Genomic DNA, 26,513 nt, shown 5'->3' with positions numbered 1-26,513 from the left:
CCCAAAGCCTCTGTGATGTTTTTCTACAAAAGGTCTTAGCATAGGTTCAGCCAGGAGTTTGGCTAAAGATGAAAATACCATCAACTACTTTTTAGGCTTATTTGTCACCATACAATATTTCTGTTTATGTTACTGTATCAGCATAAAGACAGGAAATGATCTCAATGAAAAGATTTTCATTAAGACATAATTATGGAAGAAATTTAAATGTTTACTAAATATAATGAAATACAACAAATCTGAACAACTAATGTTCACTTTATATATTAACATTTATGATATTATTTCAGTAGTTTTGTGGTCTGTTGTATATGAAACTAGCTAGGATACCTATATTATATTGGATATGGGATACCTTATATTGTAAATAAAATTCTCACCTTTATGTACCCTGAGGATGCAGCTCTAAATTTCATCCCCCCCCCCCAAAATAGGAGATCTGGTAAAAAAAAAAAATAAATGTTTTTTAATCAAGATATTTTTGTATCCAGAATATCTATATTGATAAACTTTGAAATTTATTTTGTGATAAGCTATAAGCAATACATGCTCATGTATTATTTCAAATGGTAGAAGAAGATAGGAAATAGAAAAGCTCTCCTCACAGAAATCCCATTCACTTATAACCATTTGAACCATTTCTTTTTATTTCTGTCAGTTGACAAATCTAAGGAATATACTCCACTGCTAATTTTTTAAAAAAATTAACAACTTAATATTACTGATTCCTTGCAACTAAAAATACAGAATTTAAGTTATACTACCTACTCCTATCCCCTCCTCTTCAAGCTCTGCCCTTCCATTGGTCACTTTTTTGTCGTAGGTTATAACCTCTATTTTTTAATTGATTTGTTGTGTGTGTGTGTGTGTGTGTGTTTATTTTTGACATAGAATAAGATTCACTTCTGGTGTATAGTTTTGAGTTCAAACATGCATAAAATTGTTTAACAATCATTACTATCAAAATGACTCCAAAAGATTCCCTTGTAGTCAGTTCCTCCCCTGTCTCAATCCCTGGCAACTACTGATCTGTTCTCTGTCCTTAAAGGTTTCTTCTTTCAGGAACGTCCTAGTAATAGAATGATATATTATGTCACTTTTTCAATCTGGCTTCTTTTATTCGGCATGATACATTTGAAATTCTTCGATATTGTTTGTTCTTACCATAGAATAGTAGTCCACTGTAAGAACGTTCTATTGTTGGTTGATCCATTCATCTGTTAAAAGACATTGGGTTGTTTGCAGTATTTGGTGACTGTAAGCAAAGCTTCTGTAACCATTTGTGTGTAGGTTTTGCACAAACCTGGGTTTTTATTTCACTTGGATAATACCTAGAGATGGGAATGCTGGGTTGTGTAATATATTTATGTTCAACTTTATAAAGAAGTTGTGTCTTCCTGTGTTTTGTACTGCCTAGGAGAAATTTGAGGCTAGATGGATTCTTTCTCCCCCTTTTTTTCCCTGGATACTTTTTTTTTTTTTTTAAAGTCATCATCTTCTTCACCATTCCTGCCACCCCTGTCATTCTGAAATGAGTTGTCTATGTGTGAGTCTTTGATTTCTCTTCATATTGAGTATGCCTCTTCACTATTGTGATTTTCTTGAGATTTTTCCCCCCTGTTTTTGATTATTTCCTCTGCCCCCATCCCCAATTACATCTATATCCCTTTCTGGCATTCCTCCTAAGACAGGTATTCTGATTTATTCTTTCCTCGGATATTGCTACAGTCTTCATGGCCTTGGTCCTTTTGTTCTCACACTTTCTCTATCCTTTCTGCCTTTTTTTCTGCAGCAAACTCAATCACTTCTCTGGCTTTAAGGGATTATCCTACATCTCAAAATCAGATGCATTCAAGCCTGGGCAAATAATATAAAATTTGTGAAGGCAAGGTATAATACAATGCGGGGAGAGGTGAGAGTATCCCTCAGGGAAAACATCCAAATTTTATTTATTTATTTATCTATCTATCTATGTATTTATTTATTTTAAAGATTCTATTTATTTATTAGAAAGAGATCACAAGTAGGCAAAGAGGCAGGCAGAGAGAGAGAGCGAGGAGGAAGCAGGCTCCCTGCCAAACAGAGATCCCGATGCGGGACTCGATCCCAGGACCCTATGATCATGACCTGAGCCGAAGGCAGAGGCTTAACTCACTGAGCCACCCAGGTGCCCCCCAAATTTTATTTTAATAAAATCTTCTGTTAGGGGCACCTGGGTGGTTCAGTTGGTTAAGCAACTGCCTTCAGCTCAGGTCATGATCCTGGAGTCTCGGAATCGAGTCCCGCACCGGGCTCCCTACTCTGCAGGGAATTGGCTTCTCCCTCTGACCCTCCCCCTTCTCATGCTCTCTCTCTCTCTCTCATTCTCTCTCTCTCTCTCACTCTCAAATAAAGAAATAAAAAAAATCTTAAAAAAGAAAAATGTTCTGTTAGCTGAAGGCAAGTCCTCAGAGTGGATTAGGCCCACCAACGTGAATCTCTAAATCTATGCCTTGGCAGCCTCTGTAGCTCCAGTTGTAATTGTTCAATGAGGCTCCGGGTCACACACACTTAGATTGTCACTGTAATAATATTTTAATGTAATAACTCTCACCTCAACTCGAAGGCCGAACATCATAGTGACCTTCATCTGAAAACTGCCTCCTCTTGAGAGTCGTGTGATTTCTACTTGTGGCACTGACATTTTTCGAGCCTCAGCCTAGAAATCTTGAATCACTTTGCAAAGTTTCCATCTCCCTTCATCTGTGTTGTTGGACAGCAGAAGCACCCCGCCCCCGGCCTGCCTGTTTCTTACACCGTTATTTTCTGTCCCTGAGCGCTATCCCTCTCGAAGCCAGTGCCCCATCTGCTGAGGGCTAGATGGCCTGCTTTCTCTCACCTTAACTTCCAGTCCATTGATCTCAGCTCAATTAGTGTGTTTTTCTCCTTAACATTTTCCATCATTATCAAAACCACTTGAGAATAGCATTATCATTTCAGGACACAGAAAGAGTGTGTCTATAATTTAATGCCACCACCTCTGTTTAGCTCTTTTCTCCTGGTTCCCTATATGTGTACACAACAAACACCTCCTTTCACACCTCACTGTGAAGAGGGAGTCTGTGTTCACCATCATGGGTTCTACATTTTCACCAGACTATTTTTTGTCATTCATCAATGCAAAGATGTGATTTTTGTTTTGAATAACTTAGAGTGTTATGCCAAATGATTACAGCTCAATTCAGCTAGCCCTTCCGGATTCTCTGGGTTGGTTTTGTTTTTCCATGTTACACTGTCACATGGGTGCAGATTACTCCCTGCTGCTGCTAGGATAGAGGTGGTAAATAAAAGGACAGGGGCAAACTTGTGTATAAATTACCAAATATTCAAAGAGATAAAAGTAAAATGAAATATACGGAAATATTTTCTGTTTTGAAACTTAATGGTGGCTCCCCATTGCCTACTGCACCAAACCCAAATTCCTTAGCCCCAGTTTCAGACCCTCCTTCATTGGGTGTTTCATTCACAGATGCCTTTTTTTATAATCCCACCATCCCTTTGCCCATTCTGAAGTATGGCAATTTGTGGTTCGAGTCTTTCTGTCCGAGTCTCCTTTCTCTTGCCTGCATGATGGAAATCATATCAGCATGTTTCTTAATGAATGTGCAGATCAAAGAAGTTAACCTCAGCAAGTTTTGGGCACAAAGCTTGGAGCATAGAATACGCTCTATAAGTATGCGTTAAAACTGTTTTTGAGCTATTGTTTGGCTCTCTCCTTTGCACAGGCCAGAGTAAGGTAGAACAAAAACTTGTGGCCAGGGATAAAATATTAAGGCACAATCTAAGTGTCCAGATAACTGTAAAAAGAGGGAAGGGAGGACTGAGGAGAAAAAGCAGAAATGAGAAAAGTTAGGTCTAGAACATTCTTTACCAAGTGTTGGCTGTATGATGCATGGTCTGGGCTCAAGGTAGAAGGTAAACTCAGGAAGCTGAAGCCTGGTTATTCATGAATCTGAGGCAGGACAGGTGTGACCAGAAAGGGCCAATATTTAACGGTCAGTCAACCCATGAGTGTCTACCTGTTCCTGTTTTCAGCTATAGATTTGAGTTACTAAGAAAGCAGGATATAAACATGGGTTCTGAGTTGAGTGTACCAGCATCCATGACGAAACTTGATCTGAACACTGGTTCTCAGGGACAGGGGCTCCTCCTCATTGCCTGACCAGGACTGAAGTTCACCCCAGATCATAAAGGACAACCCAGACTTTCGTTACTTCGCTATTCAGAGAATACATTTGGCAGCAAAGAAAGTAAGGTATTCTATAACCCGCAAAATACGCTGTGTTGATTATAAGAACACTTCCATCCCATTATTCAGTCCAGCAAGACTTCGAGTAAATAGATGGGTTTGTGACTGTTTGTTCATTAATCCATCCATCAAATATTCTAGGCGTAGCAGATAAAGAAATGAGCCAGACACAGCCCCTGCTGTCAAGGAACTCAGAATCTAGTGGAGAAGACAGAGTAAAAAAAATCAGTGGCTGGAGCTATACTAAAGGTTCACGCAAGTTACCATTGAAATACAGTGGAAGATCGCAGAGCTAACTTAAATGCTGGAGCATTCGGCAAATTCACCCAGGACATGGTCCTACTTAAGCTGTGTGTTGACCGTTGAACCTGAGTCAGCCAGGTAGCCAAGTGAGAGGCAGTCTAGTGAGAGGGTTTGAGGTAGATAGTACCACAACAGAGATATTTCAGCTAGGGTAATGGTCTCTCTACTACATTTTTTCATTTTTAAATAAATTCTGTTCACAACATGTAGGCACAATGAATGGTAGGCTGCTGAGGACAAAGTCAGATGCTGAATTGAGTGAGGAATGGTACGGGGAGAAAGGGGCACCTGTCCTATTTCAGTTTATCACTGAAGAATATTAAGAGTTGTAGATTCTTTCTTTTGAATCCTTGGCCTCGCCTAACCCTGAAGGTTTTCAGGCATGTGTAAGCAATTGCAGGGCCTGTATAATTCATAGATCAAATGGCCTTGTAGTCTGTCAGTAAAATTCTATTTGCCTTCTATTTATATGGCTTGGATGGGACATACCTTCATGAGGGCACTCTTGGTACATGATTGATGGCTCTTCAGACAAGCTGTGCGAGTTTAATACTGGCCTTGGTCAAGTATGAGAAGTGCACCTGATTTGTCTTGCTCTTAATCTCTCGGTGTACTTGCAGCTTGTCCTGGGGCTGTGCACGGTTCTTCAGTGCTTCGGCTTTTCCAAGGATGGTAGAATTGCCTGATAGTGATGGGAATGCCCAAGAGAGGTAGTGATGCTTCCAACTAAGTGTGTTCAGGTTTGTTGCTGCAAACTGGCTGGTCTGAGATGGCCTCAGTGACATTTCTAGACCCCAAAGTGTTCCTGGAGCAGAAATAAAGTGCAGTTATTTCCCAATTACTTGTTCAGTTTTTCTCACTTAGCAAATAATCTAACAGAGATTTTAGAACTGGAATTGGATTTTAGCACAAGTACGTGCATGTCAGCTGTGGATGTTTGCTCAGAACGACTCTGCGAATGTGGACGGTATGTGTGATGTTAATGCATTCGTTAGAAATAATGTTATTTTTCACAAAGGAAAAACATTCATAATTTTGCTACAAGGGAGAATATTTGCTTCCTCTCACACATTTTATTTAATAATTTTACTTCTTTAAAAGCAAAACAGCACACAATTTGAAAATGAAATTTCCCCAAAGTGTTCAGTTTGCTAATATGTTTTTCATTTTCTTCATTATGCTATAGTGGAATGTTGCCATACTTTGAAATGTGCAACTTATCTCCCTGGAGGCAGCAGATGGTGTGACTAGTGTGTCTTTTGGTACAGGATTTATCATGAGAGATGGCATCTAGCATTGGGTGAGAGGGGGGCCCTGTCCTCAAAGAGCATTGACTCCCACCCTGATTACCTCATTACAACATTTATGTTAATCGTTATTTTTAAATGCAAAGAACTTTCAAAAATGGGAAGGCTTTGGCTCTTTTTAAAACTTCTTTTTCCTTAGTTTGTGTAAGAAAATATGTAAAAATTATTTGAGTTCTTTCAATTATATTTGCAAGTGTTTCCTCATTGCCTCCCTGCTGGAGGACCAGCTGACCTCTTGGTCAGGGCTTGGTTTTCTTGCTATTTCCATCCTAATCTGTGATCTGGTCTTGAGCATTGAAAGCTTGACAATTTTACTTCATATAGGAATATTGGCTCACAGTAACCAAACTCAACAGAGACTTTGGTAAAATCCAGAACTCATTTTACTAATGTACAGTGAAAACTACAACTTCAAGCAGATCTGGTAATTCTCTCCCTCTAGGTGAATTGACATCAAAAGCTAGGTCATGACAAAAAGGTTTATTTGGGGAGTAGGAGTAGCCATCCCTCCATGAAGCTATGCCTGCCATTAGGATCTATTCACATGTTGTGAGTCATGGTGTCTCTGCTTCTATACTGTGCTAACAATTTTTGATTCTTTCTGCACATTTTTAGTATCCTGCTGAACTACTCTGTGACATCATCTCTTTAAGAAAAATAATGTAGAGGAGGAAACACTTCCTTCCCCTCTACCCTCCTAGGTTTGATAGTTGGATCTATGAAATAAACTATCAACAGGCAGATAGATGGGAGAAAAGGTAAACATATTAATTTCTAATATTAGTGTGCATCGGGGCATTATGGGGAAAAATGTGAATACCTCAAAAAAATGGTGAGATTTGAAACCTTATATACCCTCTTAATCTCGGGAAAGGAAAGAGGGAAATTTAGGCTACTTAGGAAAGATGAATGCGCCTTTAGAAGAATAGATGGGAGGTATGATAGTGGGTGATATAGTTTGCCTGGGGATGGTGTCAATATCTAGTCTCTTTTGTGGTAAGAATTAATCTTCTCTGGTTGATGAAACTCTCCTGGATGAGTTTTATGACGACTGAGTTTCTTTTGGAGGATCTGGCTTTAGGCAGATAAGGTTGTTCAGGGAAAGCCCCTCCCCACATCTGCTGTTTTTCAAGTGTTTCTTTCTTTCTTTCCTTTTTTTTTTTTTTTTTAAGATTTTCTTTATTTATTTGACAGATCACAAGCAGGCAGAGAGACAGGCCAAGAGAGAGGAAGGTAAGCAGACTCCCCACTGAGCAGACTCGGGGCTCCATCCCAGGACCCCAGGATCATGACCTGAGCTGAAGGCAGAGGCTTTAACCCACTGAACCACCCAGGCACCTCTGTTTTTTCAAGTGTTTTAAGCTCAAAACAATCAACGTACCAAAGTGTCTTATTTTCAGGTGGCATGTCCAAAAGTCTTGAAAGAGCTATTAAGCACTTAACACTCAAAGATGAAATAGTTTTATCTTGAGTGCAAACTCCAGGAAAACAATTTTTTGTTTGTTTTTGCCCTCTGGTGATATAATCATTAAGCAATGTCTGCCACAGACAGGAGAGGGGAATGATAGCTTCAGTGATGAAGTTTGCTCACCTTGACTTAAATCCTACCTTTATTATATATAATCAGATAACTACTCTGTTTAGGTTTAAGAATAGCATTCTGCACTCTTGGAAATTACTTGAGAATATCCTTCTAAAGCTAGATGAATTCTTAATTTTCTCATTTTATACGTCAGAATGCATTTGTCTTGAGGGACTTACTAAAGTCTTGGAGGGGGCTGAGCCATGACGCAAGCCCAGGGTTTTTGACTAATGATCCCACATGTTTTCTTATAAACCATAATAGGCTGAAGAATTCCACAAACTGATGATTCCATTTTCCAACTTAATTTGAGAAATCTCTTTTCTCTGGTAGGATTAAATTTTTTTATCCTTTGAAGTCAACAAAATAAACATGAGGGTTATTACATAGAGCAGTATATAGAGCAGTATAATCTCTATATACGTAGTATAAACTATATATACATGATATATAGAGAGAGCAGTATAATCTTAGATATACGTTAGAATTATTTGGGAAATATTAAAAAAACAAAACAAAACAATGCTAGGCCTCCACCTGATCAATTAAGTATGAATCTATGGGATGAGGTACAGTTACTGATACTCTGATAAGTTTTCCATGTGATATCATTTTGTAGCCAGGATAATTAAAATAATTGATATAACTATTTGAAAATTTGTTGAAATGATCACTTAGTAAATGCTTAAAAAGTCATTGTTGAAGGAATCAATATTTTTACGAGCCAAAATAATTTTTCTAAGTAAGAATCAGTTAAAAATTAAGATTAGTAGAGTACTAAATATTTTTCATTCCATAATTCTAAATACAGGCATTAAATAGGAAATTGGAAAAATAGCAATGATACTGATGATAATGATGAATTTTTTTCAGATTATTGCATGGTAAAATAAAGTATTTCTTTTCATGTTTTGGGTAAAATGCAGAGAAATAGTATTCACTCTTTATTCGATCAGTTTCAATTTCAGTTGAATGGAAACATGGTGGTAGAGATCTGAATAAGTGCAATTGAAATAATGCAGGTGTGCCCTTCCAGTTCAGAGGACTGTTCACTGATAATGTGTACAATGATATAACAGTTGAGTTAATACCATGAATCAGAAAATGGTCATTGCGAATAGAAACTTTTGGTCCTTCACTTGTCAGTAGTACTGGGAGTATTGTGTTTCCATCTGCCACTTAAAGATAGCTAACCCTGGGGTGCCTAGGAGGCTTCAGCCTTTGGCTTCCATCATGATCCTGAGGTCTTGGGATTGAGACCCATGTCAGGCTTCCTGCTCAGTGGGGAGTCTGCTTCTCTCTCTCCCTCTGCTGCCCCCGCTCCTTGTGTTTTCTCTAATAAATAAATAAAATCTTCAAAAAAAAAAAAGATATCTAACCCTTTGTATTGTGTATGTAGCTACTAGAAGGGAATGCTGATCCAAAACTGAAAATAAAGAACAAGTATGTAGCTTTATGAAGAATTTTAGTATTTATTTAAGTATTATTGATGTTTGGAACATTCATATGGCTTCAGAAAAAAAAAAAACTATGGTATGAAACCATGAAGAGAAAAGTTTCGCATTTTACATGTTTCCTTAATTTCCGACTCCTTTACCCTGTACTAGACTGATCAAGCAGTAGACCTCAGGTTATCTGCTCTTTGGAGTTCTGTAGTTCTCTCCTTCCCTCTCTCCCTTACCCTGTCTCTCTCTCTCTCTCTACCACTTCTTCTCTCCTCCTCTTTCTTCTCTAGTTCACATTTTGTTTTAAGATGGGGAAAAGCTTTAAATGTCTTTTCAATCTCCGAAGCAAGATTGGGGAGAAAGCAATTCAGTGCTGCCTTGCACTCAAGAAGTTGCAAGATTATTGCACACATTTAAAATGGACCGACCAATGTTGAAGAACTTGAAACAAGCTCTAAAGTTTCCAATCAGATTCACCACTTAATCGATAATCAGAGTTAATTGGCTATCCGGTAATGAACTAGAACCTTCCCAGGTCTGATGAAAATGTATATTGTGTCTAGCATAAGAGCTGGCATTGTAGAGAGCCATCGTACAGCACAGAGAATTCAGAGTTCTCACTCTAAAAGTTGACACTGAAATATGTCATTGAGGACAGCTTTTCTCGTGTTACTCTTCGGAGTGGCAGGTTATGACAAAACTACATTCATGTTACTTGAATACATCTTTTGTCTAGTTTTACATGCTTTTTGACTTGTCTAGAAAATGACATATTGCAGTTTTCATTAGCTTTAACCAGGTGTGATTTTCTTATGGAAGATACCTCAGCAGGACTGCAGTTTAAGGCGAATAAACCAGTGAAGCTCAGAAAGGCCACAGCCCTCCTTCAGAGGGTAGCAATGAGCTGAAAGACTCATTAATCAACCACGGAGTCACAGGTGTGGTGGCTTGCCTACAAACTGCCAACAGACTGTGAAAGTCACATCAGACAGGCTAAATTGTCAAAGTAGACCCATCCATAAACATTCTAACAGAGCAAAATTCCAACTCTTTTGTCTCAAAGATATGATGTCTGAAATGGCAAATTTTCTCCAAACCTCCTATAAAATGTTTATTTTATTTCATAAAATGCAAATTTCTTGAAAAAGAATCAGATTTGGCGCTTTTTTCATAAAAATTTGTTAGTGCCTTTATTTCTTATCTGATTCTCCTTAATGCTTCTTGACTCTCCTTTATCTTAAAACTCTATTCTTAAAGTACATGAAGGGATGGACCATAGAATTTGCGAGTGTCAGAGCTCTATCAGTAGTGAAAATCTACTTTTAAGCATGTGTGTGCACTTGATCTGTGCCACTCAGAAGAGTTTCATTAACGAGGAAATGTTTGTAGATTTTTTAATGAAAGTATGTAAAGTACTTTTTTAACTAAAAGAAATTCTCTAAGTTAACAGCTCAATTTTTTTTGTTTCTCTTTCTTTTGATCTCCAAGGAATCATAATTTTTACTTTGTTTTAGGTTATTTCTTAAAAATTATTATATCACAAGAGAAGTCAAGTTAAACCTTAAGTTTGGTGTGTGGTTTTGTCAGGAGCTTTGCCACAAAATGACAATCAGTAACTTTACAAATGAATATATAGTTTATATTTTGGGAGGGAAATTTCAGTGACCTCTAGTGAAATCTATGTGATGGCCTTAAGTAAGTCTGATGTTCTATTCTATAAATCCTGAGTTATTTCTGTTTTTGCTTTTTTGTGCAAATGGAATACATAACACCAAAGGATTCATTTTTTTTTTTATTATTCCTCATTGCAATTTCACTCCCATCAACTTTCAAGCATTGGAGAGTATATTGGTGTTCATTGAGCAGAGGAAGTAGAGTGAAGTGTGGTGCAATTAGAACTTGTGTAGGTTCTCTAGAAACTTGCCCCTCAGACATTGGCCCATGAATAGCAGCCTACAAATGCAGAACCTTGGGTCCCTCCTAAGACCCACTGAATGAAAATCTGCATTCTTATAGGATACTAAAGTGCTTCATCTGCACAATTAAAGCTGGAGAAGCATTAGGCTAAGGAGAGTTGAACCATTCTTTCCTCTTGTTTGCCTCCATTTAAATATCACCCTAGTAAATACCATTATAAATCAGAGTTCTCATATAAAAAACATAATCAGACTCTAATTTTCTGGATGTTATAAGCAATATCAAATACAATGAATATTAAGTTAAAATAGAATTAAAACCCTTCAATTACATTGTTTGACGTGACATTTGATGTTTTAAATATAACTAAGTGATCATTAAATATACAAAGGCCAATGATAATACGCCAAGGCACCTATGTAATAAGTCTGGATATCTTTCTCTAGTGTAGGAAAGAGCAGAGCGTGCAAAAAAGTGGAGACATAGCTTGTTCATAAACAGTTATAAATCATATTTTCATTGACTAGAAGGCAGTTATGAGCTTCTAACATTATTTCATAGCCTTGTGTTATCTTTTTAAAATGTTTTAGTATGGGAAAAGGCAGAAACATTCTTTAAAATAACTGGATTTTTACAACATCCTCTATGAAATTGTTTACCTGGGTTAAATGCTTTCCTCTATTGCCAATTCTAATTAAGCCTAAGGCAAATGAAGTGTGTTATTTTTCATCTCTTTAAATTGTTTCTTTGTTCCTTGGGAAAAAATAGGGATATTTGCGCCACATAGACTGGAATGTCAAAAGAAGACAGAAATCACAATTTATACTCAGAGAGTTATACCCTAATTCACATCCCTTGTCAGTCTCCTGCCAAAATAGTAGAGTAGGTTATATATAATAAATTCCCATAAAATATTGTGATTACTACTCTATGTTGACTTTAAGTTGATACTGAAGAATTACTTTAAAAGAGTTAGGTGGGAGGCAGGGCAAGGGATGGATTTGTTACAACTAGAAATTAATAAGTTACTTTGTGGCCCGTGTTATGGTTGCCCCAATAAAATTGAATAAACTTTGATATTTTTACAGTTTGTATACCCCCAAGTTTCTTCTGGAAATTCTTGGTGAGAAAGACCTCAAGCTGATTTATTTTAGGTGTAAATACTTGCACAGAAGCTGCCCTCAATAATGACTTATTTTGATTTGAAAATAGTGGGAGGATCAATAGCAATAGAAGAAAGTAGTAAGAAATGAAAGAATGAGAATTATGTACTGAGAGTTAACTGAAGTATTAAAAATTCTATCCCATCTGCAATCCTTACTTAAGTAAGTGTGATGGAGAATAGGAAATAATATTATATGACACATAGACAAGTACAGTATATAATAATGATAAAAGTTAAATTTCCAATGAAAAGATATACGTACTTGTAAGTTCCATTTACATACAGTTTTCTATGCTCATATTAGCCTCAAAACATTTGTTTGAACATCCTCAAGGATTGTCTCCCCGCCCCATTTTGCTGTCTATGTATGTCAGTACATAACTTTGAGCAACTCTTCTTGTTGACAAAGACTAGAAGAGCTGTCACATCATAGTCTCATCGTAGGTGGAATATACAACTGACTAAATTTCATTTTAATGGAAGTATGAATAAAACAATATTGTCATTGGGGTCATTGGAAAGTATGTCTTGAAGTAAGCCCTCATGACCTTTTTTCTTTTTTGTCTACATTGTTAGTGACTGATAATTTTTCTTATTTTTAATAATGATACACCCCCTTTAAAAATAATGCAGCAATGTTCCTTTGTCGTACTAACAACTCTGAACCACATTTAAAGAGACATCCACACTCCCACCAGTAAAGTGTTAATAAAATTAATAATAAAAAAGTATAATGATTTCTACTGGAATAATTACATAGGTAATTTAACAGTAGATTTGGGTGAAACTGGGAGCATTTGTACGATGTACAGTTAAACTTCCATAAATGATACAGAAAAAAATTAAAGACTGTCCCATTGTCTTTTAAACACAAAAGGATTCTTTAAAAATGTTAAGTAGTAGCAATTCTTAAAAGGAAAATTTTTCTCTTTTATTATTCAAATAAATAGCTCTTTAAAAATATTTGATTAATTGTTGTTTCATGACTTTACTGCCTGTCCGCTTTTTAAAAATTTAGCTTGATACCCTCACAGCGAAGTTATGAATCCAATCTACTTGTTTTTAATTTTATCAATTAAAATGAGAGAGTGAAATACACAACTTTTCTCAAATAACTTAATTTGGGGCAGTTTTCAAGTTTATCTGTACTCTTTGGAGCTGGTTTCTCCACAAAAGTATTCTTGACTCTCCAATTATAACAGATTTAAAATGTGAAGAAATTCTCCTAAAGGAAAGAAAACAGAGCCTGATAGGTTTAAAGCACTGTTCCTTGACTGGCAACATGCTGTATATTTTTATATATAAACTTTTAATCCTCAAAAAACTTTCTATAAAACACTTGTCAGGTTCTTAATTACAAAGATAGGAAAGTAGGTTCAAAGAAGGTAAGCATTTGCCGAATGTCACACAGTCTGTACATGGGCCGGCTGGGATTTGAGTCCAAAGTTGGTGGCTAGCTCCAAAGCCCATATCCTTTTCACCTCAGACTGCTGGCAAAATCCAAGTTGAAATGACACACGATGTGAATATCTTGTTTTCTGTGAACATGTATGTATGTCATATATATGTTTTTAAAGATTTTTATTATAGAGGTATAACACTCAGAAAATGATATAAAACTTAAATGTGAAGCTCTACAAATTATCCTAAAGGCCCATTCGTTTAACCACCCCTGACAACCAACAACTAGGACTATAACATTGCCAGCATCCTTGAAGTACCCTCCCCCATTGCTCCCTTACAAACCCTGACCTCTCCCTTCTCCCCTAAAATTAACTACTGTCTTCCTTTTAACACTGTAGTCCAGGTTTATGTTTTTTTGTAATTGTAGTAAAGTATATAGAAATAAAATGTACCATTTTAGCCACTTTTAAGTGTACAGTTGAGCAGCATTAGGTAGATCCACACTATGGTATAGTTCTCACTACCATCCATTTCCAGAACCATCCATTTTCACATTCTCAAACTGAAACTAAACCAGTTAAAAAATAGCCCCCCCCTATTTCTCTCTGTTGCTAGCCCTTATCTCTGTGAATGTGACCATTCTACGTTCCTCATCAGTAGAATTAAACTATGTTTGCCCTTCAGTGGCTGGCTTATTTCACTAAGTATAATTTCTTCAAGGCTCATCAATGTTGCATCTTGTGTCATGATTTCTATTTCCTTCCTTTATAAGGCTGCATAGTATTTCTTCTGTGTATAGATCCATATTATTTCTGCAACCTTTTTTTTAAGGTTTTACTTTAATATCCGTCAACATACAGTGTTCTATTTGTTTCAGCTGTCCAGTATAGTGATTCAACAATTCCACACATTGGCTGGTGCTCATCAGGACAGGTGTACTCCTTAATCTCCATCACCTATTTTACCCATCCTCCTACTATCTATCCTCTGGCAATCAACAGTTTATTCTCTATAATTAGGAGTTTGTTTCTTGATTTGTTTCCTTTGTTTTCCCCCTTTGCTCATTTGCTTCTTAAATTCTGCATATGAGTGAAAGCTTGTGGTATTTGTTTATCTAACTTGTTTCACTTAACATTGTACTCTCTAGCTCCATCCATGTTGTTGCAAATGACCAAGATTCCATTCTTTTTATAGCTGAATAATAATCCAATATATATGAGTACATCTTTATCCATTCATTATTAGTCAGTGCACACTTGGACTGCTTCTGTATCTTGGCTCTTGTAAATAATGCTTCTATAAATATAGAGGTTTACATATCCCTTGGAATTAATGTTTTATCCTTTGGGGTAAATACCCACTAGTGCAATTGCTGGACTGCTGGGTAGTTCTATTTTTAAATTTTTGAGGAACTTCCATACTGTTTCCCAGCATGACTGTACCAGTTTGCATTCCTACCAAACCAGTGCACAAGTCTAATTTTTTCTCCATATTCTCCCCAAAACCTGGTGTTTTTGTGATCCTGATTTTAGTCATTTTGACAGGTGTGAAGTGATATATCATTGTAGTTGTGTTTGCATTTCTCTGATGTTAAGTAATAGCACCTTTTCACATGTTTGTTAGCTGTTGTTAGGTGTTCAATTAGTCGCATATAGTTTTTCATAATATTCTCTTAAAATTTTTGTATTTCTATGGTGTGGTGGTTGTTTCTCCGCTCTCCTTTGTGATTTTATTTATTTGAGTTCTTTGTCTCTCCCTTGTTTATTTTCTTGATTAGTCTGCCTAAAGGTTTATCAATTTTACTGATTTTCCCCCCCAAGAACCAGTGCCTGGTTTCACTGATCTGTTCTATTGAATGAATGAATATATATATATATATATATATAAAATAAACTTTTGCTATCATTTATTTCTGCTCTAATCATAATTTCTTTTTCTTATGCTGGTTTTAGGTTTTATTTTTTCTTCTTTTTCTAACTCCATTAGGTATAATTTTAGGTTGTTTGAGATTTTTCTTGCTTCTTGGAGAGGCCTGTATTATTATAAAATCCCTCTTAGAACCACTTTTGCTGCATCCCCAAAGTTTTGGATCTTTGCACTTTGATTTGTTTCCACGTACTTCTTTACTTCTTATTTCCAGATTAACCCATTCATTGTGTAGTAGCATGTTACTTAACCTCCATATATTTGTAGTCTTTCCAGATTTTTCTTGCAATTGACTTCTTGTTTCATTGTGTTTCAATCAGAAAAGAAGCATGATATGACATGGATCTTCTTGAATTTGTTGAGACTGGTTTTGTGGGCTTATGTATAATGTATCGTGGAGGATGTTCCATACACACTTACAATGAATGTGTATTCTGCTGTTTTAGGGTGGAATGTTCTGAATATACCTGTTAAATCCATTTGATCCAGTGTGTCATTCAAAGCCATTGTTTCCTTGTTGATTTTCTGTTAGGTGATCTTCCATTGCTGTGAGTGGGGTGTTAAAATCCCCTGCTATTACGTTGTTCTTATCAATTAGCTCCCCTTTCCCCCCAGTTAGTTCCTATATGTTTGTTATTAACTGCTTTATGGATATGGGTGCTCCTGCGTTTGGTGCATGAATAGTTCAAATTTTTATATATTCTTGTTGGAATGTCCCTTTTATTATAATAGTATAGTGCCCTGAGGCACCTGGGTAACACAGAGGGTTAAACCTCTGCCTTTGGCTCAGGTCATGATCTCAAGGTCCTGGGATCGAGCCCCACATCAGGCTCTCTGTTCAGTGGGGAGACTGCTTCCGCCTCTCTCTCTGCCTGCCTCTCTGCCTACTTGTGGTCTCTCTCTGTGTCAAATAAATAAATAAAAATCTTTTCAAAAAATAATATAGTGTCCTTTATTGTCTCTTACAATCTTTGTTTTGAAGTCTATTTTGTCCAATAAAGTATTGCTACTCCAACTTCCTTTGGACATGCATTTGTGTGATAGGTGTTTCTCTATCCCCTCGCTTTCAATCTTCAGGTGTCTAGGTCTTAGGTGAGTCTCTTTTAGGCAGCATATAGATGGATCTTGGTTTTTGTTTTTTGTTTTTTGTTTTTTTTAATCCATCTGTCACCCTATGTCTTTGATTGGAGTGCTTAGTTCATATACATTCAAAATAATTATTGATAGATAGGTATTTATTATCATTTTATTATTTATTTTGTGGTTATTTCTGAAGGTTTTCTCTGATCCTTTCTTATCTTTCTCTCATATTTCTGATTTTCTTTAGTGATCTATATGAAATACTTTCTCTTTATTTTTTGTGTATTTATTGTGCTTTTGTTTTGTTTTGCTTTGTTTTAGAGACCGAGGCGGCAGGGGAGAGGGCAGTAGGGTGATGGGCAAATGGAGAGGAGGAGTGAGATGCCAAACAGGCTCCATGACCAGTATGGAGCCTGATGTGGGACTCTATCTCATGATCCCGAGATCATGACCTGACTTGAAATCAAGAGTTGGCCACTCAACTGACTGAGCCTTCCAGGCAACCCTAGTAGTTTTAGGTATATGGTTACTATTGGGTTTGTATTTAATGTTTCTGCCTAAATAACAGTCTCTATTAAGTTGATGGTCATTTAAATTTGAACCCATTCTTTCCTCCTCTTCTCACCACGTTTTAGGTATGTGTTATATTTTATACGCTTTTATTCTGTGAGTTCCTTGACTAATTTTTTTTTTATAGAAATGTTCTTCTTTACTGTTTCTTGCATCTCTTAACTTTATACTCTCAGTTTTGGTCTCTCTCTTTCACTCAAAGTGTCCCCTTTAATGTTTTTTGCAGGGTCAGTTTAGTGGCCATGGACTACTTTAGTCATTGTCTGGGAAAGACTGTATCTCCTTCTGTTCTGAATGATAGCCTTACTGGAGAGAGGATGTAGATTTTTCCCGTTCAGCACATTGAGTATATAAATCATGCCACTTTATTCTGGCTTGCAAAGTTTCTGTTGAAAAATCTCCGGCTAGCTTTATGAGTTTTCCCTTGTAATTTGCTATCTTCTTTTGTCTTGCTGCTTTAAATTATTTTCTTTATCACTGTATCTTGCCAGTTTCAATAGAATGTGTCTTGGTGTGGGTCTGCTTTTGTTGATTTTGGTGGGAGTTCTCTGTGCCTCCTGGATTTCGATATGTTTCCTTCCCCATATTAGGGTAATTTTCAACTATTATTTCTTCAAATAATTTTTCTGCCCCCTTTCTCTCTCTTCTTCTGGAACTCCTGTAATACTAAAGTTATCTGATGGAGTCACTGATTTTCCTAAGTCTATTCTTATGTTGCCTAATTCTTTTTTCTCTCTTTCCTTCAGTTTGATTATTTTCCATTACTATGTTTACTAGATCATAAATTCATTCCTCTGCTTCTTCTAGTCTGTTGTTCATTCCATCAAGCATGTTTCTTATTTTATTTATTGATCCCTTTATCTCTGCTATGTTAGTTCCTTTAAAAATATTTTATTTACTTAAAAGAGAGAGATACTCTGGTTTCTCTTCAGATCACATAAATCTTTCGCCTTTTAAAAGAGAGCATGAGTAGAGGGAAGTGTCAGGGGAAGAGGGAGAAGCAGACTGCCCGCTGAGCAGTGATTCCTAACACAGGGCTCACCCCAGGAACCCAAGATCATGACTTGAGCTAAAGGCACACACTTAACTGACAGAGCCACCCAGGCACCCCTCTGCTAGGTTATTTCTTATCTCTGTGTTAATGGTCTCACTTTGGTCTTCTGCTCTTTTCTCAAGCCCTTTGAGTATACATATAATCACTACTTTAAATTCTCTACCAAGCTTGTTATTTATATCTGTTTCACTCAGATCTCTGGCCATGGCCCTGTCCTGTTCTTTCATTTGGGATAAATTTCTCTGCTCATTTTGTTGGCCTCTCTGTGCCTGTTTTTGTGTGTTAAGAAGGCCAACTATGTCTTGTGCTCTTGAAAGTAGGGACTTAATGGCGGCGCCAAGATGGCTAAGTCAGTTAAGCAGCTGATTCTTGGTTTTGGCTCAGGTCCCTATCTCAGGGTCCTGGAATGAGCCCAGTGTTGGGTTCCCCATTCAGTGGGGAGTCTGCTTGAGGATTCTGTATCTGCCTGTCCTTTCCCCTGCTGATGCATGCTCACAGACTGTCTTTAGAATAAATAAATCTAAGAGAGAGAGATGAAGAGAAAGAAAGAAAGAGAAAGAAAAGAAGAAAGAAAAAGAAAGAAAGAAGTGACTTTATGAAGAAGAGGTCCTGCAGGGCCCTGTAGTGCAGTGTCCTCTGTTCACCAGAACTTGGCACTTCAGGAGAGGATCCTGTGTGTGTTGCTGATAACCTGCTGTTGTAAATGAGTCACTTTTCCTATCAGTGCAGTTGTATGCACTGCCTCCTCCCCTGTTGTGGCCTGTCATTCTCTGTGGTGTTCGTGGGACTCAGGCAGGCTTGCTCTGAGGGGGGCGTGCCCACTAGGCAATTTGGGAGCAAGGGTGGTGGTGGTAGCAAAATTTTTGTTGTGCCCCTAGTCCTATGCCAGATCCTTTGAAGCACTGTGATTTCTGGGACTATGCACTGAGCATTCATGGGGCATGATGCTGGACATAACACATGACAATGGCTGGGCATGGCTGGGCTTCGTGCCCCATAGTGGCTGGGGGCACTCGGCTGTTGGGTACTAGGCAGTGACGGGGTGTTGTGTGCTGTGGCAGCTGTATACGTGTGCCTGCAGTGGCTGGGCTGGGTGTGCCCATGGCTTTAAAAAAAATTGCCTTAAAGTCCAGGCCAAGGCTCACAGACTTGGAGGGGGCAAGTCCTCAGGAACTTGTGGGCCTGGCACACTGCTAGCAGTTAAGGTAGCAAGTGTCTATGGCCCTACCTCCTACGTTGGCCCTGTGTTTATGTGTGTTGGGGGCGGGGGAGGAAAGTAGCACCTGCCAGCTTCCTCATTTGGGGAGGTCTCCAACACACTCTGAAATCAAAATGAACAGATCTGTCTCCCGTTTATCCCTGGCATTCTGTAAACTGCCACATTCATTTTGCCTGTCCTTGTAGCCTGTTGTCTCTTTAAGGGCAATGACCCAGCTATCACTCACTCTTCATGCTCCCCCAGTGCTGAGTCAGCTGACTTTTAAAGCTCCAAACTTAAAGTCAACTGGTTATACAAACTCATGGAATTCAGCCCCTCTGGTTTTCAAAGCCAAAGGTTACAAGCGATTAGTCTCCCTTGTGTGAGCTCCCTGGTGTGAGGGCCTGTTGCTCTGCTCGCTCCCTGTGCACAGCTGCCTTTCTCTTGTAGACAGCCTCCCTCTGCCTTTTTGACCTTTCTAACCTTTCAGATGCAGCTTCTTCTTTATATTTAGTTCTTCAGTTTGTTCTGCCCGTCTTTGGATTGCTGTCTGGTTTACTTACTCAGATGTGGATGATGTCTGGTTGTAAATGTCGGATTGGGTGAGCTCATGGTCCTCCTACTCTTTCATCTTACCAAGCTCCTCCTCTGTGTATTCTTTTTTTGATGAACACTTGGGTTTCTTCGTTTCATGGCAATTGTGAAAAATGTTGCCATAAACATGGGTGTACAGTTTTCGGTTCTAGTCCCTGCGTTCAGTCCTTTTAGATAGTTTCCCAGGAGTTGAATTGCTGTGTCATGTGGTAATTCTGTGTTTAATTTTTTGAGGAACTGTTGCCGTACTGTTTTCCACAGTGACTACAGCATTATACATTCCCACCAGCAATTCACAAAGGTTCCAGATCTTCCATGACCTTTCCAAAACTTATTATTTTTATTCTTAAAAACTTTCTTTTTAAAAAGTACACACATGAAATCATACATTTTTTCTTTTCATTCTAGATGCTTTTGCTCAACATTGTTTGTGATTCATCTATGCAGTTGAATATAACTGAAGTTTTCCCTTTTTTCTGTATATCATTTTATATGATTATATCCAATTTATTATCCATTTCACTGTTGATAAACATTTGGATTGTTTCCGGTTTTTAGCTATTCTGAAAAATATGGCTGGCACCATTAACCTCCATGAATCTTGATGTTTGTGTGGGGTATACTGTGTGTATTCCTACAGGTAGAATTGCTGGGTCAGAATATACATATATTCACCTTTAGATTGTGCCAAGCTATTGTCCAAAATTGTACCAGTTTACATTCCTGCCAAAAAGTATGAGTTTTCATTTCATCATATCTTCACCAATACAAATGTGGTTTTAGCCATTCTGGTAGGTATGATTACTGATGATGGTGAGTCTTTATTATTATTATTTTTAAAAGATTTTATTTATTTATTTGACAGATCACAAGTAGGCACAGAGGCAGGCGGGGCGGGGGGAAAGTAGGATCCCTGCAGAACAGAGAGCCTGATGTGGGGCTCGATCCCAGGACATTGAGATCATGACCTGAGCTGAAGGCAGAGGCTTAACCCACTGAGCCACCCAGGCACACTGGTGATTTTTTTTTATTATAAATATATATTATTGTTATTTATTTATTTATTTATTTATTTATTTAACAGAGAGAGAGATCACAAGTAGGCAGAGCCAGGCAGAGAGAGCAGGGAAGCAGGATCCCTGCTGAGCAGAGAGCCCGATGCTGGGCTTGATCCCAGGACCCTGAGATCGTGACCTGAGCTGAAAGCAGAGGCTTAACCCACTGAGCCACCCAGGCGCCCCTATAAATATATATTATTATATAAAAATATATATTATTATAATTCGTTATGCATAACATATCCTATAGAATATATAATTATATATTTTAATGTAATATTTTGCATTAATATATAATATAAATATGTATTTATATTATATATTATATATATTATAAATCTTTATACATAAATCTTTATATATTATATAATATACATATTTTTATATGTGTGTGTGTGTGTGTATATATATAAAGAATTTGGATAGCATCTTTGGTAAAATGACTTTAAGCATCCTACCTATTTTTATAAAGATCTTTTGTCTTTATTGTTTTGTTTGAAAAATATAAATTTATGTGTGGAGAGTTGTGTGAATGGATGGGAGATTTAAACCCTTTGTTGCAAATATCTTCTTAAATTCCTTGGCTTGCCTTTTCACTTTCTGAATGATTTTTTTTAAAAAAGTGATTCTTATGCAATACAATTTATTTTTTATTTTTATTTATTTATTTTTTAAGATTTTATTTATTTATTTGACAGACAGAGAACACAAGTAGGCAGAGAGGCAGGCAGAGAGAGAGAGAGAGAGAGAGAGAGAGAGAAGCAGGCTTCCTGCGGAGCAGAGAGCCCGATGCGGGGCTCGATCCCAGGACCCTGAGATCATGACCCGAGCCGAAGGCAGCAGCCCAAACCACTGAACCACCCAGGTACCCCGCAATACAATTTATTTTTTAAAAGATTTATTTATTTTAGAGAAAGAAAGAGAAGAGTGGGGTAGGGCCAAAGGGAGAGGGAGCAAGAGTACCTCAAGCAGACTCCCCACTAAGCACAGAGTCTGATGCAGAGCTTGATCTCAGGACCTTGAGATCATGACATCCAAAATCAAGAGTTGGACACTTAACCAAATCAGCCACCCAAGTGCCCCTGTTTTTATGTGGTAAGATTATGAAACCTTCTGAATACTAGTTTTGTTTCCCTGTTAAAGAAATCTTTCCCTATCCCAAAGTCATGAAAATATTTCTAGGATTAGCTTTCAATATATATATTTTTTAATGGAGGTGTTAAGATTTTGATTGAATTTGCATTGTATCTATAGATTAATTTGGAGGTAATTATTATTTTCATAATATCAAGTCTCTCAAGCTATGATATGTTATATTCCTCCTTGGGTCTCTGATTTTCCTTAATGTATTTTCATGTTAGATACCTTGTATAGGTGTCTTGTTCATCTTACTTTAGAATTTATTTCTACATTATTGTGATATCTAATGCTGTTATAAATATTATATATAAATTTTTATTTTCTCTTTGTTGATAAATGTAAATATAAAGTTTGTTGATAGTAAGTTCAGCCACTTTGTTAAACTCACCTATTCTAATAATTTTATCAGAAATATTTGATCTTCTTTTGAAATAATCATATTGAGAATGAACAACATCTTCATTCATTCTTCAATCATTAGAACTTTTCTTAAATTTTTTTCTTACCCCCTTATCTTCTTTACAATCTTCAATAAATACTGAATTAAAATGGTTTTTATGTGCTTTTTTTCTCCAATTCCTTGATCTCAAAGGGGAAAACCTACCTGAGACTCATTCTAAATTTCTATAAATAATGAAACATGAGGACAAAATTTTGAAGTTTTTTTTACAACTTTAGCTTGTTACCAGTTATATGGTAAATGCAGAGATGATATTTTTTCTACAACTACTCTCCCTTTCAGTTTTTTTATTTCTCAAAGTTCTGACTTGAGCCTCTCCATCACTGATTTCCAAACACTAAAATTCTTTAAATTTGACCCCCTGGGGTACTTGGGTAGCTCAGTCATTAAGCAAGTGTCTGCCTTTGGCTCAGGTCAGGGATCAAGTGCTGCATTGGGCTCCTTGTTCCATGGGCAGCCTGCTTCTCCTTCTCCCACTCCCACTGCTTGTGTTCCCTCTCTTACTGTGTCTCTGTCAGATAAATAAATACAATCTTTAAAAAATTAAAAAAAATTTGACCCCCTGAATTTCAGCCTTCACACCTGATGATTTGATACTAAATCCCCTAAGTCTATATATGTTACATTAATTTTTTCATTCTATAACAGCTGATTTAAAATATGGCTAGGTCTGTATTTCTGTTGGAATTTTACAAATTCTTCTCACTAACTAGTTCAACAGAACATTCATGGTAAGAAAAGGCAAACCTGACTGTTTAAATACATTGAATTGCTTGCCAGCTATATCTCTGTCACTAAAAATAGTTAATTCATCTTGACACACATCTCTAAGTTGTTCTTAATCTGAGATGGAGTTTTATTCCCCTCAGTATAACATATTTTTGCTGATCGCTCAAATGTCATTATTCCAGATTATTAAAATAAGTAATTTAAACTACTGTAATTGTTCTGTGTAGCAATGGAAATAAGTATAATCAATCTGTTTTATTTTAGCAGACTGAAAAAGCGGTACATGTGGGGTACCTGGCTGGCTCACTCAGTAGAGCATGTGACTCTCGACCTCAGGGTTGTGAGTTCAAGCCCCACATTAGGCATAGAGCTTACTTTAAAAAAGAAAATTTAAAAAGAAAGTAATATATATACTTCGCATTGACTTCTCTCCATCTCTCTCAATCAATGTCTTTCTGCCTGATAGTATTTGGAAAAAATAAGAACAAAGATAGCTGCCTGAAAATATAACACATCTTAACACATCTTAGGTATCATTCTTCATAATGGTCATGCTTTTTCCGTACTCAAATTCTGCAGACTCAGCCCTCCATTGTACCTAGAAGTTTCATATCAGTGACAAATGATCACTGCCTTGATTCAGACCTGTTCAGTCCAGCTAGATGTACTCAATAATGATGATGATGATGATGATGATGATGATGATGATGGTGGTTATAATGATGTTAAGGTAGCCAGTTTGCGGAAGCTTTGAGTAGATGTCCTGTGTCTATATAAAGCAGAGCGTCTGCTGGTTTCATTGGGTATCTACTTTATAAGATGGAGAATTTTAGCAAGTTCTTACATAGGAATTTTAACGAGAACTTGACCTTTGATGTCAAGAATAATGGAGTTTCCTCACACATTTCCAGACTATGTTTAAATGGTATATGAACAAGAACATTTTTCCAGGTAACATCAATGTACATATTACTTCTTTTTAATGATTAAAGTATATTTTCTATTTTGTTGTAGGAATATGTCAGAATCAAACTTTTACTGTTTCAAGATGTCATCATCAGATTTCCCCTCACCCACAGAAATGAACATGTTTGAAAGAACATCACACTGAAATTATGAGGAATCTATCAGTAAATTTATGCTTAGGAATAGTTGAAAAGAATGGAAAAAATATATGTAGATCTATGCAAACTGTGTTCATTCCTTTACTTAATACATATTGAACTTTTCCCGGTATTAGCGTATATAGTGCACTGATGAATAATTGTACAGTTTGAATTTTGCATACTACAAAATTTTGCTACATTTTACTTCTTCCCACTGCAACCTGACTCCATTAAGGAGCTTAACTAATGCTTATATTCAATACCCCAAGTTAGGATAGTATAGCTCCATGTATATTTTAGAGTAACTAAAGGTCAGTAACATGTATCCATCATGAACCTTTTCACAGGATGTCAGAGTAACTAATGTATTAGATTTTATTGCAACAGAACTGTATTAGTTTCAGAAACTTAATCATCCAGACTGGTTTATTGTTTTCTGTTGCCATGAACTTAAATTGACATAAGGAAAGTATACTTAGGTATCCTGAGTTGTGAAAATATGAAATACATATGAATATTTGTATTAATAATTGATGTTCATATTAATTTTTATATGTGGATGAAAAATTATCTTTAATCATTTTGTATAAATAACTCAGCTAAAATTACCATTAAAATGTGACTAAGAATGTGTCATAAGTTAATTCAACCAAACTTTTTTTCATATCAAGGAAAACCTGGGTAATACTTATCAATGTCAGATATTACATACATACACAGACTCCAAAGCGGGAAGGAGATTTTAGAGCATTTTCAGAACTGAAAGAAAGTTTTGTTGTGTCCAAACATAAACCTTATAAAATTAAGAGCATGTATTGAATCTCTTCTAGTGTGGTAGTCCAGTTTGGTAGCTGAACAAGACTTGGCCTGTTACAGAATATTTTAACCTCTCAACTGAATTTTTACTCTTTTTCACAATTTGAGAAATTATACTCTTTTTGAGCAATTTTTTAAAATTTTTATTTAAATTCAATTTAGTTAACATATAGTGTATCATTAGTTTCAGGGGTAGAATTTAGTGATCCATCAGTTGCCTATGATTGAGCTATTTTTTTAGTGGTTGCTCTAGATATTAAAATATGCAACTCTTTGCAATTTAGGATTAATACTAAGTTTTGTTAGAATATAGAAACTTTGCTCCTATATCATTCCATTTCCTCCCTCCTCTTTTATACTATTCTTGCCATACATATTAAATCTATTTATGTTTTAAACCCAACCATAGAGTTGCCATAATTGCTTTATATAGTCTTATGTCTTGCAGAGAATTTGAGAGAAAAGGGAGTGTTATGCAGTCTTTTATAACTATTGCCCCACATATTTATCTATTATGGTACTATATTTCTCCTGTGAATTCTAGGTACTATCCAGTATTATTCCTTTCAACTTGAGGGACTTCCTCTAGTACTTCCTTTAAAGCAGGCATTTTAGCAACAAATTATATGTCTTTGTTTATCTGGAAACAGCTTTATTTTGCATTTATTTTTGATGGGATAATTTTGTTGTATTTAGAATTCTTGGTTGATAGTTTCCTTCTTTTAACACTTTATCCTTCACTCCATCCTGGTTTCTGTTGAGAACTTAGAAAAAAAGATGAATGTGTCAACAAACTAATAAAAAGAAAGCGTGAGTACTAAATGTAGTTGAGAAATCAAAAAGAAACAGAAATTATGTTGATTTTGTAATGATGTTGAATGTTTCGATATGCTGGACAATTTTCTTAAAAGGAAAAAATCAAGATTGACCAAAAATATATGTGAACCTAAAAACAATATCATCAACTGAACCTAAACTGTCAAGAAATAATAGTTATGTTTTCTGAGCTTTACTGAGAATAGAGAAAAAAAAAACCTACCCAATTATTTTATTACGTTCATATAACTTTATCTTTTTCTTTTGAGGTAGGTGAGGAGCAGAAGGAGGGAGAGAGAGAATATTAAGCAGGTTCTACACTAAGAGTGGAGCCTGATCCAGGGCTTGATCTCATAACCCTAAAATTGTGACCTGAGCCAAAATCAAGAATTGGACACTTAATTGACCAAGCCACCCAGACACCCTTTAAACTTGTATGTTTAAACTAAGCCCTGATAAAGATAGCCTTCCAGAAAATGATGGGCAACTATCAATGATAACTATAAGTGAAATATACTAAGTTAAATATGAGCAAATCAAATTCAGTGGAACATA

The 26,513-nt window shown here is 36.5% G+C and overlaps 1 protein-coding gene across 4 annotated transcripts in view; it reads left to right on the top strand.

Annotated features, from left to right (window-relative positions):
• The window catches only part of KIAA0825 (KIAA0825 ortholog), a 410,058-nt gene that overhangs the window by 211,903 nt on the left and 171,642 nt on the right, over window positions 1–26,513 (top strand). Inside the window, exon 21 of one of the 4 annotated variants that reach the window (XM_059175468.1) lies at window positions 24,235–24,469. The exons of the other annotated variants lie outside the window; for them this stretch is intronic. Coding sequence (XP_059031451.1) covers window positions 24,235–24,331 — 97 coding nt within the window. The 3' untranslated portion in view covers window positions 24,332–24,469. Of the gene's footprint in view, window positions 1–24,234; window positions 24,470–26,513 lie in introns of those variants that run through there. 4 annotated transcript variants of the gene reach the window in all.

The sequence above is a fragment of the Mustela lutreola genome, chromosome 5, assembly GCF_030435805.1.
Source record: "Mustela lutreola isolate mMusLut2 chromosome 5, mMusLut2.pri, whole genome shotgun sequence".
Classification (NCBI taxonomy): Eukaryota; Metazoa; Chordata; class Mammalia; order Carnivora; family Mustelidae; genus Mustela; species Mustela lutreola.
Note: the sequence above shows the minus strand (reverse complement) of the source record. Positions and strands in the feature narration are given on the sequence as shown.